Here is a 12873-nt window from a genome sequence, read left to right on the forward strand (position 1 = left end):
TATTTTAGGGCTTTTGAATTTACAGTTCCTTCCGCCTGAAACACTTACCCTCCATTTATCCCCATGGCCAAGTCTTTTATTCCTTCAATTCTCTGCTCAAAACTCTAACAGAGATGCCAGTCTTGCTTACATGATATAACATTGTCTTTACCCCCCCACCACTCCTACCACCACCACATCACTACAGCATCAGCACAAACACCACCATCCCCACAATGACCACCACCATTCTCTTTCATCCTTATCCTACTTTATACTCTCCATAGCACTTACTGTCATCTCACTTTTTTATTTGCTTGTTGACCATCTTCCCTCCCTAGAATGTCAGCTCCATACTGTTGAATCCTTAGCAGTTTGAAGTGAGTCTGGTATGTGGTAGGTGTCCAATATTTTACTGAAGGATTAAATGAATGAATGAAATAGTAAGTTCTTTGTAGGCAGGAACAGTACACTCTCTACTTGCCTCAGCTGTTATTAAATAGAATGCAACCTATTGTTGACTCAGTGAATGGAAAGTGATTGGGATCTTTTGCCAGTGATATTCATTGATTCTGTTTTCCTCCTTCAAGTTGTCTGTTTTCACTTTAGGATTTGTTTTGAAGATAGGGCAGTGAGGAAAAAAGCTCAACTTTAACTTTCATTGTTTCTATACACTTTATTATTGTTAGCCAGGCTAACATTTTGGCCTTCGCTACAAGTCTTTCTGTGTACCTTGTGTACATTCTGAATAGGAAAACACTCTGATAATTCTGTTTTCTTGACTCAGGACCATGTCTGGACGAAGACTTCGGGAGGCAGTTCAAGAGGTAAATTAAAAACGGAATAAAATATCCATACGCATTTTTATTTAGAAAAGAGAAAAGAATTCCCTGTGATCTGGCACCTTTTAAATTATTCTTTGCGAAGATGACGACAGTTTTACACATCTTGAAAATAACGGCTGGAGGTGAAAATGAAATATTAATGGCATAAGAACAAACTTAAAAAATATAAGAGAACTACAGTAAGATTAAAATATTTCATTTGTATTTATATACGAATAATTTAAAAATGGATAATGGTTTTATGGATTCAGTAGTAAATGACCCCAAGTACATTAGTATCTTATAGTCCTGTGTAAATAGAAATCTAACACATGTTAAAAATGCTGTATTTTATTTATATTTGTGATTTTCTTTACATTCAGAAAGTATTGTAAATGGTTCTAAGATGACATAATCAACAAATGTTTTATTATTTGGAGCTGGAAATAACTCCTGTGGTTAGCTAATATGTTCCCATTATACTTTTTTGGAAATTGATAAAATATCTGTATTTTGGTAATAAGATTCTGCATCTGCAAATGCAATCGTTAAGATGTTTGGAGATCCATTGACTTGCCCAACTATAGTGCAGAGTTATGGCTTTAAGTTTTCCTAAGGGATCCTTAGATACTCCTGTACTCCTAGGCAGTTTTGATCATTAGGAAAAATATTAAGATAGTTACCTTACACTAATGATTCATATTTATAATTGTATGTTAAGTATAAGTAGGATGATAATACACTATAAGATGAAGAGTAATTTTATTGCACTCTCCCTTTCCCCCTAGGAATTTGCAACTTATGGGATGCTGAATATGACTGTTGTTATTTCGGGTCTATGCAATGTATATACACACTACATTACCACCTATGAAGAATACCAGGTAAAATTAAAAGTTCTCATCATTTAAATGAATTATACCCTGGTCAAGACTATTGCGTCAAATGCAGAATTTCTTTGTGGACTTCCTCAATCGTGTTTTTGAGAGGTGATTTTGTTTTAGGGCTGGTAAGAGAATGATAAGCCAGAGGTTGTATTTGGGAGTTCTAGGTTGACCATTTCCAAGTTCAGGTCAAAATTCTAGTCTCACTGACTTCCACTTTCCCTGAAATAAATTACTGTGTCGGGGGCACTGATAATAAGCCTGGGTTATGGCATACAACATTCCTAACTCTATCCTTAATACTTCTGGTGCCTTAAACTTCTGTAGAACCTGGGGAAAACTCCCATTGATAGCTTCTGTTTATTGAGTGCACTGCCTAAGCAGCTTGCAAATGTGATCTTACATAATCCTCACAATTAGCCCTGACTGAAGTAGGGTATTATTATATCCGTGATACAGATTAAGAAACAGAGCCTCAAAAAAATTAGGGAGGCTGCTGCCTGGTAATGCGTTTTTGTTTACAAATAGTACAGAAAGTAGCCCAAGTACTTTTAAACAACAGTAGTTAAAAACGTGAAAACGGTGTAGAGTTCCACAATTAATGGTTTCTAATACATCTGCAGGTATAACTTGGCAATCCATACTGTGGCACACAGGCTACCCCTTGACAAATACTCAGTAATTCCAGCAGTAGAGTCTGCCCTGCTGCCCTCTGTTGACTTTACTGAAGGGTCCCTGCCTTCTAGGAAATTCTGTTGAATAAAGGTTCTTAACTGGGGTAAACTTAGGTGTGAATAAGTTTTCACGTATCCACTTTTTCATTTATCTGTAACTGTCTTTTAGCATCTCTTTCAATTATGAATGTAAGCAACAAATGACAGAATATTAGCTGTACCTCTGACTTTTGTCACCAATAGGAACCATGAATATTTTTCATATCACAAATAGTTACTGCACATCTGGAAATACCTTTTACTCTCATTGCTATTTTAAAATCACAGTAGTTATTAGATCTGCTACTAGGTCTTGTTACTCAGTAGCATCATACAGAAGCACAAACATTCCTCTATTGCAAAATTGGTTTATTATTGTTTGATTTCAGTTGAATGGGTTTCCTTTGTCAATCCATGTATTTTATTTTATGTGTTTAGAAATGTTGCTCTGAAAGGGGTCCATAGGCCTCAGCAGACTGCCAAAGTAGTCCAAGGCGCAAGTAAAGTTAGGAACCCCTACTAGCTTGTCTCCTGGTTAGGGACATGAAAAGATTAGTATTAATTAATTAATTAATTAACTTATTCGGTCAACAGATATGTTTTGTGAGAGATACTGTACTAGCCACTATCTGGGCATAACAGTGCCTTGCCCTCAAGACCACTAGAATTTATGGGCCAGTAAAAGACATAGAAGAAAGCAGGTGATTACACTTCTGTGAAAGGGATGCACAAGGTGTTGTGAAAACGAAGAGAAAGAGCACCGGTTTAGACTGGGTATTTGAAGTTGGGGACTGGCAGATTTTCACGAAGATGTAGAATTTGTCCAAGTTATTGAGAATGAGTAAGGACTAATTAAGCAAATAAAAGTTAGGGAGGGTGTTCCATATTGAGGGAGCTACATACACAAAGGTCCAGAGGGGCAGACTTAGTATATTTAAGGGGCCATAATTAGTTGAGTACCATGGAATTAGCATGATGACGGCAGTGAGACAGGGGCTAGAGTGCGAGGCAAGGGTTAGATCGATGGAGAGTCTTTTATGCTGTGCCTCAGAGCTTTGATTCAATAAGGAAGATTTTGGGGGAACTGCAGTAGAATTTAGAGGAAAGAATGCTCTGTTGAAATCTGTAATTTAGAAAGCTCACTAGGCTGGCAGTGTAGGAAATGAATTGGAAGGACAAGTGTAGAGGCAGAGAACTGATTAAGAAGCTGTAGTTATGATCTGGGTGAGAGCTAAGGGTTTGACCAAGGTAAAGCAGTAAAGAAAGAGGAAAATGAAAAAATTCAAGAGATGTTAAGTAATGATGACTTGGAGACTTATAGGATATAGGATGAAGGAGAGAGAGGGGTCTAAGCTGACTGCAAGATGATCCTGGCATGGGAGACTGGAAGGATGGCCTTCACTGAGATGAAGAATGTTGCAGGGAAAGCTGATATATTTGGAGTGATGAGTTCCAGGTTAGATTTGATGAACTGGCGGTTTCTGTGGAACAACCAAAGCCTTGGTGCTCAAGTAAAAGGAGTTGTATTTGCTTCCATTTTATAGTTCTATGATGGGTTAAATGTCCTTCTCCAGATAGTTCCATCACCCCCCAGTTTATCCAGGAGTTACTAAGACTCTTATTTTTCCTCATTTTTTTTCTCCTGCTGTACTCTTTGGGGGAAAACATTTATATTACAAGTACTTAAGATAGACATAAACTCAGGAGCTATTACTCTCTTTCAGGTTAACTGGACTGTTGGTCCAAATGGCATAAGCCAGGAGAATTCTTCACTGCCTTGAACAAGTAGTTGTTGGGAGCCATTTACTTTTGCTGGTAAATGGAAATGCCCACTCTCCTTTGTCATAAGTAGTCTTGAATTATGTCAGTTTGGATTATGCAAGATGTGCAGTCATCACCCCTCACTAAAATGCAACACCTCTGTAAATGGATTGAAATATGCAGAATGGTATAAGACTCTGTTCTGCCTCTCCTGCAGGCTCAGCGGTATGAGGCAGCATCCACAATTTATGGACCACATACTCTGTCTGCTTACATCCAGCTTTTCAGAGTCCTTGCTAAGGCCATTGCTACGGTAATCAAAAATTGTATGTTTGTGTGTCTCAGGGGTGGGGAGATGCAGAGGGAAGCAAAAAAGACCTTAGCTTTGAGTGTTCAGTTTCTTTGAAAATCTTTATATTTAAAAATATTGTAGCTGTGAGGTATCTCTAAGAAGTGAAACTGGTAAAATAAATTCAGAGTCAGTTAACATCTTTTGGTAGTGACCACTTTTTTCATACCTATTATCCTCCCAGTCACCTTGTGAAGTATGGAGGTATTTTTCCCCATTTATCAGATGAGCAAATAGGTTCAGAGATGAGAAGTGATCAAGCTTACTATAATTGTGAGTTGAACCAGTGCTCTCTAATCTTGGTCAATTTCTCTCCGGTTGCTTCCTGAATTGAGTGGTTTATCAGTTCTGAGATGCCCATTTTCCATATTATAACATTTCTGAAATTGGGATGTATTGGGTTGGCCAAAAAGTTCATTCAGTTAATGAATACATTGTTTGATAAAGTTCTTGGTGAAAATGAAAAATGTCTTTTACTTTTACCTAAAACTGAAGAAACTTTTTGGCCAACTCAATATCTTCCAGTCAAAGGAATCTTACAATTATAGTTAGTAGCATGTTTTCACTTTCTTGGTGGTTCAAAAATAATAATAGTTATTATAATCAATACAGCCTTAGATTTGATAAAGTGCAACAGTGTCTTGGAATGTACACACACATTGTATCTACCTAAAATCTGTACACCTAAATAAGTTTACTTAAAGGAACTCAACTTGTGTAAATCTTCCCTCTGGAATACAGTTTATGTATGAAGCTTCACTCTGGTGTCAAAAGATTAGTCAATAAGCAGGATAAGGACTTCAATGTGATAAATGGACCCTTGTACAATACCACATAAGCCCCAATAAAGGCTGTGAGGCAATGATGGCATAGCAAAGACAATAAAGCCCTTTCACAGAAAGAGCTTGGATATATTAAATTGAAGCAAAACTGCTGTTTCTGTAGGTCAAAATAGTGAAATATGGGCAATTTCATATGTCTCCATCTAATTAGTTATTGACTGTGTGTTTGAAGTTTCAGTACAAGGTATTTACTTCGGATATATTTTAATTATCAGGTTATTGTTTTATCATAATATTCTTTTCAATTTTAGGTCTGATACTTTTTTTAAAAACAGAACTATTTTTAGTTTTCATCATAAAAGCTAAAACTATTTGTAGAATATTCCGATTATACAGAAAAGTATAAACCTCTAACCCATCTCTAGAGATAACCACTGTTTAACTTTCATGCAATTACAGGTTTATAGCTCTTCCCATGGAAGTAGAGTCATCAAATTTTATAGTGATATTTAGGAAGAAAAGTGTGATTCATTTTGTGGAAATTTGTTTCAGAATTTTACAGTTACGTGTCTAAGAATATCTATGTGATCTTGAAAAAAAAAACCCACTGAGTATCTGCAAGCCTATCTTCCCATTTGCAAAATGAGAATGATAATGAGTAGGTTATGTGGCTGCTGTCAAGATTAAACATATAAAGCAAGGATTAAAGTACATCAAGTCCATATGAGGACTATTTAAAATTTGAGATTAGAATTTTGGTGACACTATTAAAGGTGGCAAATTCTGTGGAAAGTATAGATTAAACCAGTCATGATACAGGCTGATCTTAACTTTTAAATTAAAAATATATTTATTATATTCTTTAATGAGCACAGAGAAGGATTTAGGAAAAAACTTGGTAGTGACTTTGGATAAGAGAGACTCAACACTTTTTAAACCTGAAAAGAATAATTACAGTGTCATGTTGCAGAGGCTTATCATGTGTTTCTGTCCGGAGTCATACAGTTAAAGAATGGCTGTCCCAGAATCTAAACTCGTGGAGCATGATTCCTAGCTTACACTCTAGATTATACTGCCTAGGGGAGTGAAAGTGTTACCTGTGACTGACACTTTCTTCTAGTCACAAAAGTTAAAATTACGGACATCTAGGCTCCTATTTCAGCAGAGTTCCCCTCGCATTTTGTTACAGTTGTTAGCTCTTGGGAAGGGGAAGAGGGAGAGGGAGTGGGAAAGTGAGTGTGTATGTGTTTGCTTTAATGAAGGCATTTTTGGGGATCTGGGGGGAAGGGTCTTGACTCTACATTGTATGCTTCTTAAGCAAGTGCTCTCTGTTCTAGGATACAGTAGCCAATCTGAGCAGCGGTCCAGAGCCTCCATTTTTCAAAGGCCTGATGGCCCCATTAATCCCTAATACTGTGGATAGAGCGCCTGTAGGCACAACTTTTGGGGATGTCCTGCAGCCAGCCAACCCTAAATACAGAGTGGTAAGACTCGCAGAGAGGTCTTGGGATCCTTCAGAAGACTGTGTGGGGATGGGGGGAAAGATGTTGCTTAATGTCACCACCTGCCTCGAATCATGCCTCGGGCCAGCTGTTAGCAATGATTTAGAAAATTGTTCTTATCTCTGCAGAGGCTCTGAAAACATGCAAATGGGGAAGTATTTATTTTTCAGTTGGTAATTGTGGAAAATTGAATTTCTAAAATTCAAATTATTCCTTTTCTTTTTAAAGGGATAGTCCTGGAACCATTCATTGTAGCATAGAAAAGTTGTCTATGATATGTCAAGGATAGGACAAGCACATAGAAATGAAGCAGGATTTCTACCACTACTATCTGATATAGATCTTGTGTCTTGCAACTTTGCTAAATCATTTATTAGTTCCAATAGATAGTTTTGGTGTGGATTCCTTAGAAATGTCTATGTATAGTATGTCATCTGTGAATAAGAACAGGTTTCCTTATTCCTTTATGAATTTCCTTTGTGGATGCCTTTTAATTGTTTCCTTATTGCACTGGCTAGAGTCTCCAATGCAATGTTGAAAAGAAGTTGTAAGACTGGACATCCTTATCTTGTTTCTAATCTTAGGAGGAAAAGTATTCAGTCATTAAGTATAATGTTTTCTTTAGAATTTTTGTAGATGCCCTTTATCAGGTTAAAAAAATTCCCTTCCATGTCTAGTTTGTTGAGAGTTTTTATGAAGAAAAGGTGTTGAAGTTTTTCAAATCCTTTTCTGTGTCTACTGAGGTGATCATGTGGTTTTTGGTTTTTATTCTATTAATAGGGTGTATTGTATTGGTTGATTTAAGATATTAAATAAATACCCTTTAGTAACGGTATATAATACTTTTTACATGTTGTTAAATTTGGTTTGCTAACATTTTTCTAAAGAGTTTTGTACTCATGTCCATGAGGGGCATTTGTAGTCTTCTTTTCATGTGTCATCTTTGTCTGCCCTTGGTATCAGGGTGACACTGGTCTCAGTAAAGGATTAGAAAGTGTTTCCTCTTGTATTTTCTGAAAATGTATGCAAAAGATTGATGTTATTTCTTCCTTAAATATTGGATCAGATTTACCAGCAAAGTCATTTGAATTTGGGCTTCTTTTTATGGCAAAATTTTAAATCACTAATTCAGTTCCTTTACTCGTTTTAGGCCTATTCAGATTTTCTGTTCTTGAGTCAATTATGTGTCTTTCTAAGAGTTTACTTTGTCTTTAGGAATTTTCCCATTTCATATAATTGTCTAATGTGTTGGGATAAACTTGTTCATAATATTCCCTTATAATTCTTTTAATTTCTGTAAGGTCAATAATGATGTCCCCTCCTTCTGCCTGATTTTGCTGACTTATGTCTTCAAAGAGCCATCTTTTAGCTCCGTTGATTTTATCTGTTTTTCCATTTCACTGATTTTTGCTCTAGTGTTTCATTTCTTTCCTTCTGCCTGCTTTGATTTTATTTTGCTCTTCTTACACCCTCTTCTTTTGCATTTCTTAAGGTGGATGCTTAGGTTATTTTTATGTTTTAGTGTCCTTTTTTAATTCCTCTGTTGGTTTTTTACTGTGTATATTTTTAGCTGTTTTCCTGGTAGTTATTTTAGGGACTTGAAAAAGAACTCTGTTTCTTCTCTTTACACTCCACTCAGTACTTCTGACAGCAGATGTGTGGAGGTTTCCACCCACCAAGTAACTCTCCAGTTCTCTGTGGACACCAATTTGATGTCCTACAATTCAGTTCAATTCTGATGGTATTTACTAGGGGTTGGCACAGATCCCACAGGTTAAGGGCTCAGTCCCACTAGACTGCACCCTCCCCCTCACCTCCCGCTCCCCATACACACATATTTCAGACACCAGTGGCAAATCCAAGTTGTCACCTGTGCTTCTAACAGCCTGGCTATAAATTGTAGATTCCCATGACCTCCTCCTCAGGTTTAATGACTTGCTGGAATAGCTCACAGAATTTAGGAAAATAGTTTACTTACTAGATTACCAGTTTATTATAAAAGGATACAACTCAGGAACAACCAATGGAGAGATGCATAGGGCAAGGTATGGGGGAAAGAATGCAGAGCTTCTTCAGCCATGCCACCTTCCCAGAGTCTCCACATATTCACCAGCCTGGAAGCTCTCCAAACCGAAAACTTTAGGGATTTTTGTGGAGGCTTCATTATGTAGCCATGATTGACTAAATCATTGGCCATCGGCAGTTAACTCAACCTCCAGCTCTTTTCCCTTCCCTGGAGATCGGGGGTTGGAGTTGAAAGTTCTAACCCTCCAATCACAGGGTTTGTTTGCTCCCATTCAGAGGTTATGCATAAGTCTGCAGCCACCAGTTATCTTAATAGCATACAAAAGACACATTAGTGGAGATTCCAAGGGTTTTACGAGCTGTGTGCCAGAAAATGGGGGCAGAGACCAAATATATATATATATATATTTATATCTCACGTCACAGAGCTATAATATGCATCTTAACTAACCACAACCTACTTTAATATAATACTAACTTAATTCTAAAAAATACAAAAAGATTCTTCCCAAATATCTTTTTTCCCTTTCCCATTTTTGGTGATATTGTCACATATTATATCTACATGTAAATGTAATAATACAGTGTTATAATTATTGTTTTATAAAAGCTTATGTCTTTTAAAGACATTAAGAAAATCTATGAAAAAGTATATTTAGGGCTTCCCTGGTGGCGCAGTGGTTGAGAGTCCGCCTGCCGATGCAGGGGACACGGGTTCGTACCCCGGTCTGGGAAGATCCCACATGCCGCGGAGCGACTGGGCCTGTGAGCCATGGCCGCTGAGCCTGCGTGCCCGGAGCCTGTGCTCCGCAACGGGAGAGGCCACAACAGTGAGAGGCCCGTGTACTGCAAAAAAAAAAAGTATATTTATAGAAAAATTTTATTTACCTACATATTTACCAGTTCTGGTACTCTTTATTTCTTTTTAAGAATTTGTATTGTCATCTAGCATCATTTTCTTTCAGCTGGAAGGACTTCCTTTAGTGTTTCTTGTAAGACAGTTATACTAACAACAAATTCTCTCAGCCTTTGTTTATCTGGAATGGATTTATCTTATCTTTGAAGAATGGTTTTGCTGCATTCTTGATTGAAAAATTTTTTTCTTTTATTACATTGAATATGTTATCCTGTTACTTTCTGTATTTCACTCTCTAATGAAAAGTCAATTGTTAATTTTATTGTAATTTCTCTGTAAGAAATGAATCACTTTTGCTGCTTTCAAAATTTTCTTTTTGTCTATGTCTACCACTAGTTTGCTACAATATATCTAGATGTGAATTACTTTGTGATTATCCTACTTGGAATTTGTTGAGTTCCTTGGATCTATAAGGTAACATTCATCAAATCTGAGAAGTTTTCAGCCATTATTCCTTCAAAAAGTTTTTTGTTCTTTTCTCTCTTTCTTCTAGTTTTGGGACTTCTGTTTTGTGAATGTCAATATACTCGGTGTTGTCCCACATGTTTCTCAGGCTCTGTTAATTTTACTTCAATCTTTCTTTCCCTCTCTATTCTTCATATAGGATAATTTATATTGATAAATTCTAGTTCACTTATTCTTTCTTCTGTCATCTCACATTTGCTGTGAAATCCCTCTAGTGAATTTTTCATTTCAGTTGTTGTGATTTTCAACTCCAGAAAATTCTCTTCACTGTGTCTCTGTTAAATCATTATCATTATACTTTCCTTTAGTTCTTTAAACCTGATTTATATTAGTTCTTAGAACATTTTAATAATAGCTCCTTTGAAGTCTTTGCTAAATCTAACATCTGGGGACACAGAGAAGCAATTTTGATTGTTCCTTTTTTCCCCTTAGTATGGGTGATACTTTCTTGTATGCACATCTCATTTCATTGTTGTTGTTGTTTGAATACTGCATGTTTGTTGATATATTGTAGCAACTCTGGATTCTAGCTTCACTTCCCCACCCCAGAGTTATTTTTGTTTATTTGTTTGCTCATTTAAAACTTGACTGGACTAATTAGTAAAGTCTGTCTCTCTTACAATGTATGGCTGCTATATCTTTGCTCAGTTTTTTATACTTGATTTTAAGTCTCACTCTCAAGTGTTGCTTCTGTGATTACAGAACTTAATGTTCAGCTGGATATTGTTCAGAGTTTGTATTTAGGTGGCTCAAGAAGTAAGAATTTCAATCTCTGCTGATGGAACTGTGTGGGCTAGGGTATGCATTCAAACTTCAGACCATTTTCAGTTTTCCCCAAATTTTAATTTCCACTGGGGTCTCTTATATCTTGTCTGCACATACATCGAGACATTAGCCAGGGATATATGAGTGGTTTGGGCCTGCTCTGTTCTCTGTGTATGATCATAGCCCCTGATTAGTCCAGGATAGGATAAGAGCTTATTAAAACTATGACAGTTATCTTCCCCACAAACTATTAAATCACCAATTACCAGTCTAGCCACTATCCCTCAATGTTTGCCTTCCACTGAGATCACCACTTTAAATGGCTATGTTCCAAATTAAGTAAGTTCCTTCTGGCAGCAGCAGAAAAGCTGTTGATTTTATGGCCTTCCCTGCTCTGGTTGAAATATAGTACTACAGAGGATGAGAGCAACCCTGGTAAGAACACCAAAAACTTGCACTGTGCTTACCACTAAGTTTAGTAGTTTTAATGAACAAACATTTCTCAGCTTTTGGTTGATAATTGAAGTGCCAGAATGGTTATTTTTAGAGTTACATATGATCCAGCAATCCCACTCCTGGACATATATCCAGAGAAAACTCTAAAATGATATAGGCATCCCAGTGTTCACAGCAGCACTATTTACAATAGCCAAGATATGGAATGGAAGCAAACTAAATGTCCATTGACAGATGAATGAATAAAGAAGATGTGGTATTATATAATATACAATAGATACTACTCAGCCATAAAAAAGAACAAAACAATGCCATTTGCAGCAACATGGATGGACCTAGAGATTATCATACTAAGTGAAGTAAGTCAGACAGAGAAAGACAAATATCATATGCCATCACTGATATGTGGAATCTAAAATATGATACAAATGAAATTATTTACAAAAGAGAAACATACAGACATAGAAAATAAACTTTTGGTTACTAAAGGGGAAAGTGGGGAGGGAATAAATTAGGAGTTTGTGATTAGCAGACACAAACTACTGTATGGAAAATAGATAAACAACAGGGTCCTACTGTTGCACATGGAACTATATTCAATATCTTGTAATAAGCTATAATAACCTATAATGGAAAAGAATATGAAAAAAGTGTATAACTGAATCACTACACTAGAAACTAACATGACATTGTAAATCAACTATTTCAAGAGGTAAAATAAAATTTTAAAATGGTTATTTCTGACAGTGTTGTCTATTTATATAGTTGCTTTTTAGGGAGGGGCCTACTGACCTCCTCACTCTTTCATGTCAGAAACGTCTGTTCTATACCACTACTGTTTGAATTGGCACATTATATTTGTAGTGGGGTTGTCTCTCATAGTTAAGGTGAGTGTAACTAAGCAGGAAATTGTGATGGTAAGAAGAAAAATCAAGGACAAGAACGCTTTTAAGGATTAGGAAAATTTGGCTAACTGGATACAAATTTTATTTTTTTAAGTGAACCATGATATTGGCTGCAGGGCTGATTGCTCTATATAAAGAATATACTGATTTTTGCAGAAAATTCTAATTGTTGTTGAAACATTTTCCTAACCATTGGTGAGACTGGCTAATTTGATAATCTCACTGGTGAAAATGAAGAAAATTAGAAAAAATAAATTAATGCTAGTTATTCAGGGGAGTTAAAAGTAAATAATTGAACAGCACATCTCAGTTTAGATGGTCATCATTGATTATGAATCCATGGACTGTTTTTATTAAAAAATGTTTTTAATATGGGCTAGGTCTTGGAGGATGAATAGGAGTTCACAGAGCCTGTCAAGACATACCGCCTCTAGGTATGTGGACTATAGAGGGCCTAAGGTGGAGCAACAGGTGGGAAATTACCTGTAAAAGGTCTTGTGTGCCATAGTAAGTCATGTGAAGACTTATTTGTTTGTTAGTTTGTTAT

The 12873-nt window shown here is 36.4% G+C and overlaps 1 protein-coding gene across 1 annotated transcript in view; it reads left to right on the plus strand.

Annotated features, from left to right (window-relative positions):
- The window catches only part of ASAH2 (N-acylsphingosine amidohydrolase 2), a 108649-nt gene that overhangs the window by 51655 nt on the left and 44121 nt on the right, over positions 1-12873 (plus strand). Inside the window, exons 14-17 of the mRNA XM_065893907.1 lie at positions 767-806; positions 1592-1687; positions 4379-4474; positions 6630-6776. Coding sequence (XP_065749979.1) covers positions 767-806; positions 1592-1687; positions 4379-4474; positions 6630-6776 — 379 coding nt within the window. The remainder of the gene's footprint in view (positions 1-766; positions 807-1591; positions 1688-4378; positions 4475-6629; positions 6777-12873) is intronic.

This window comes from Phocoena phocoena, chromosome 16 (assembly GCF_963924675.1).
Source record: "Phocoena phocoena chromosome 16, mPhoPho1.1, whole genome shotgun sequence".
Classification (NCBI taxonomy): Eukaryota; Metazoa; Chordata; class Mammalia; order Artiodactyla; family Phocoenidae; genus Phocoena; species Phocoena phocoena.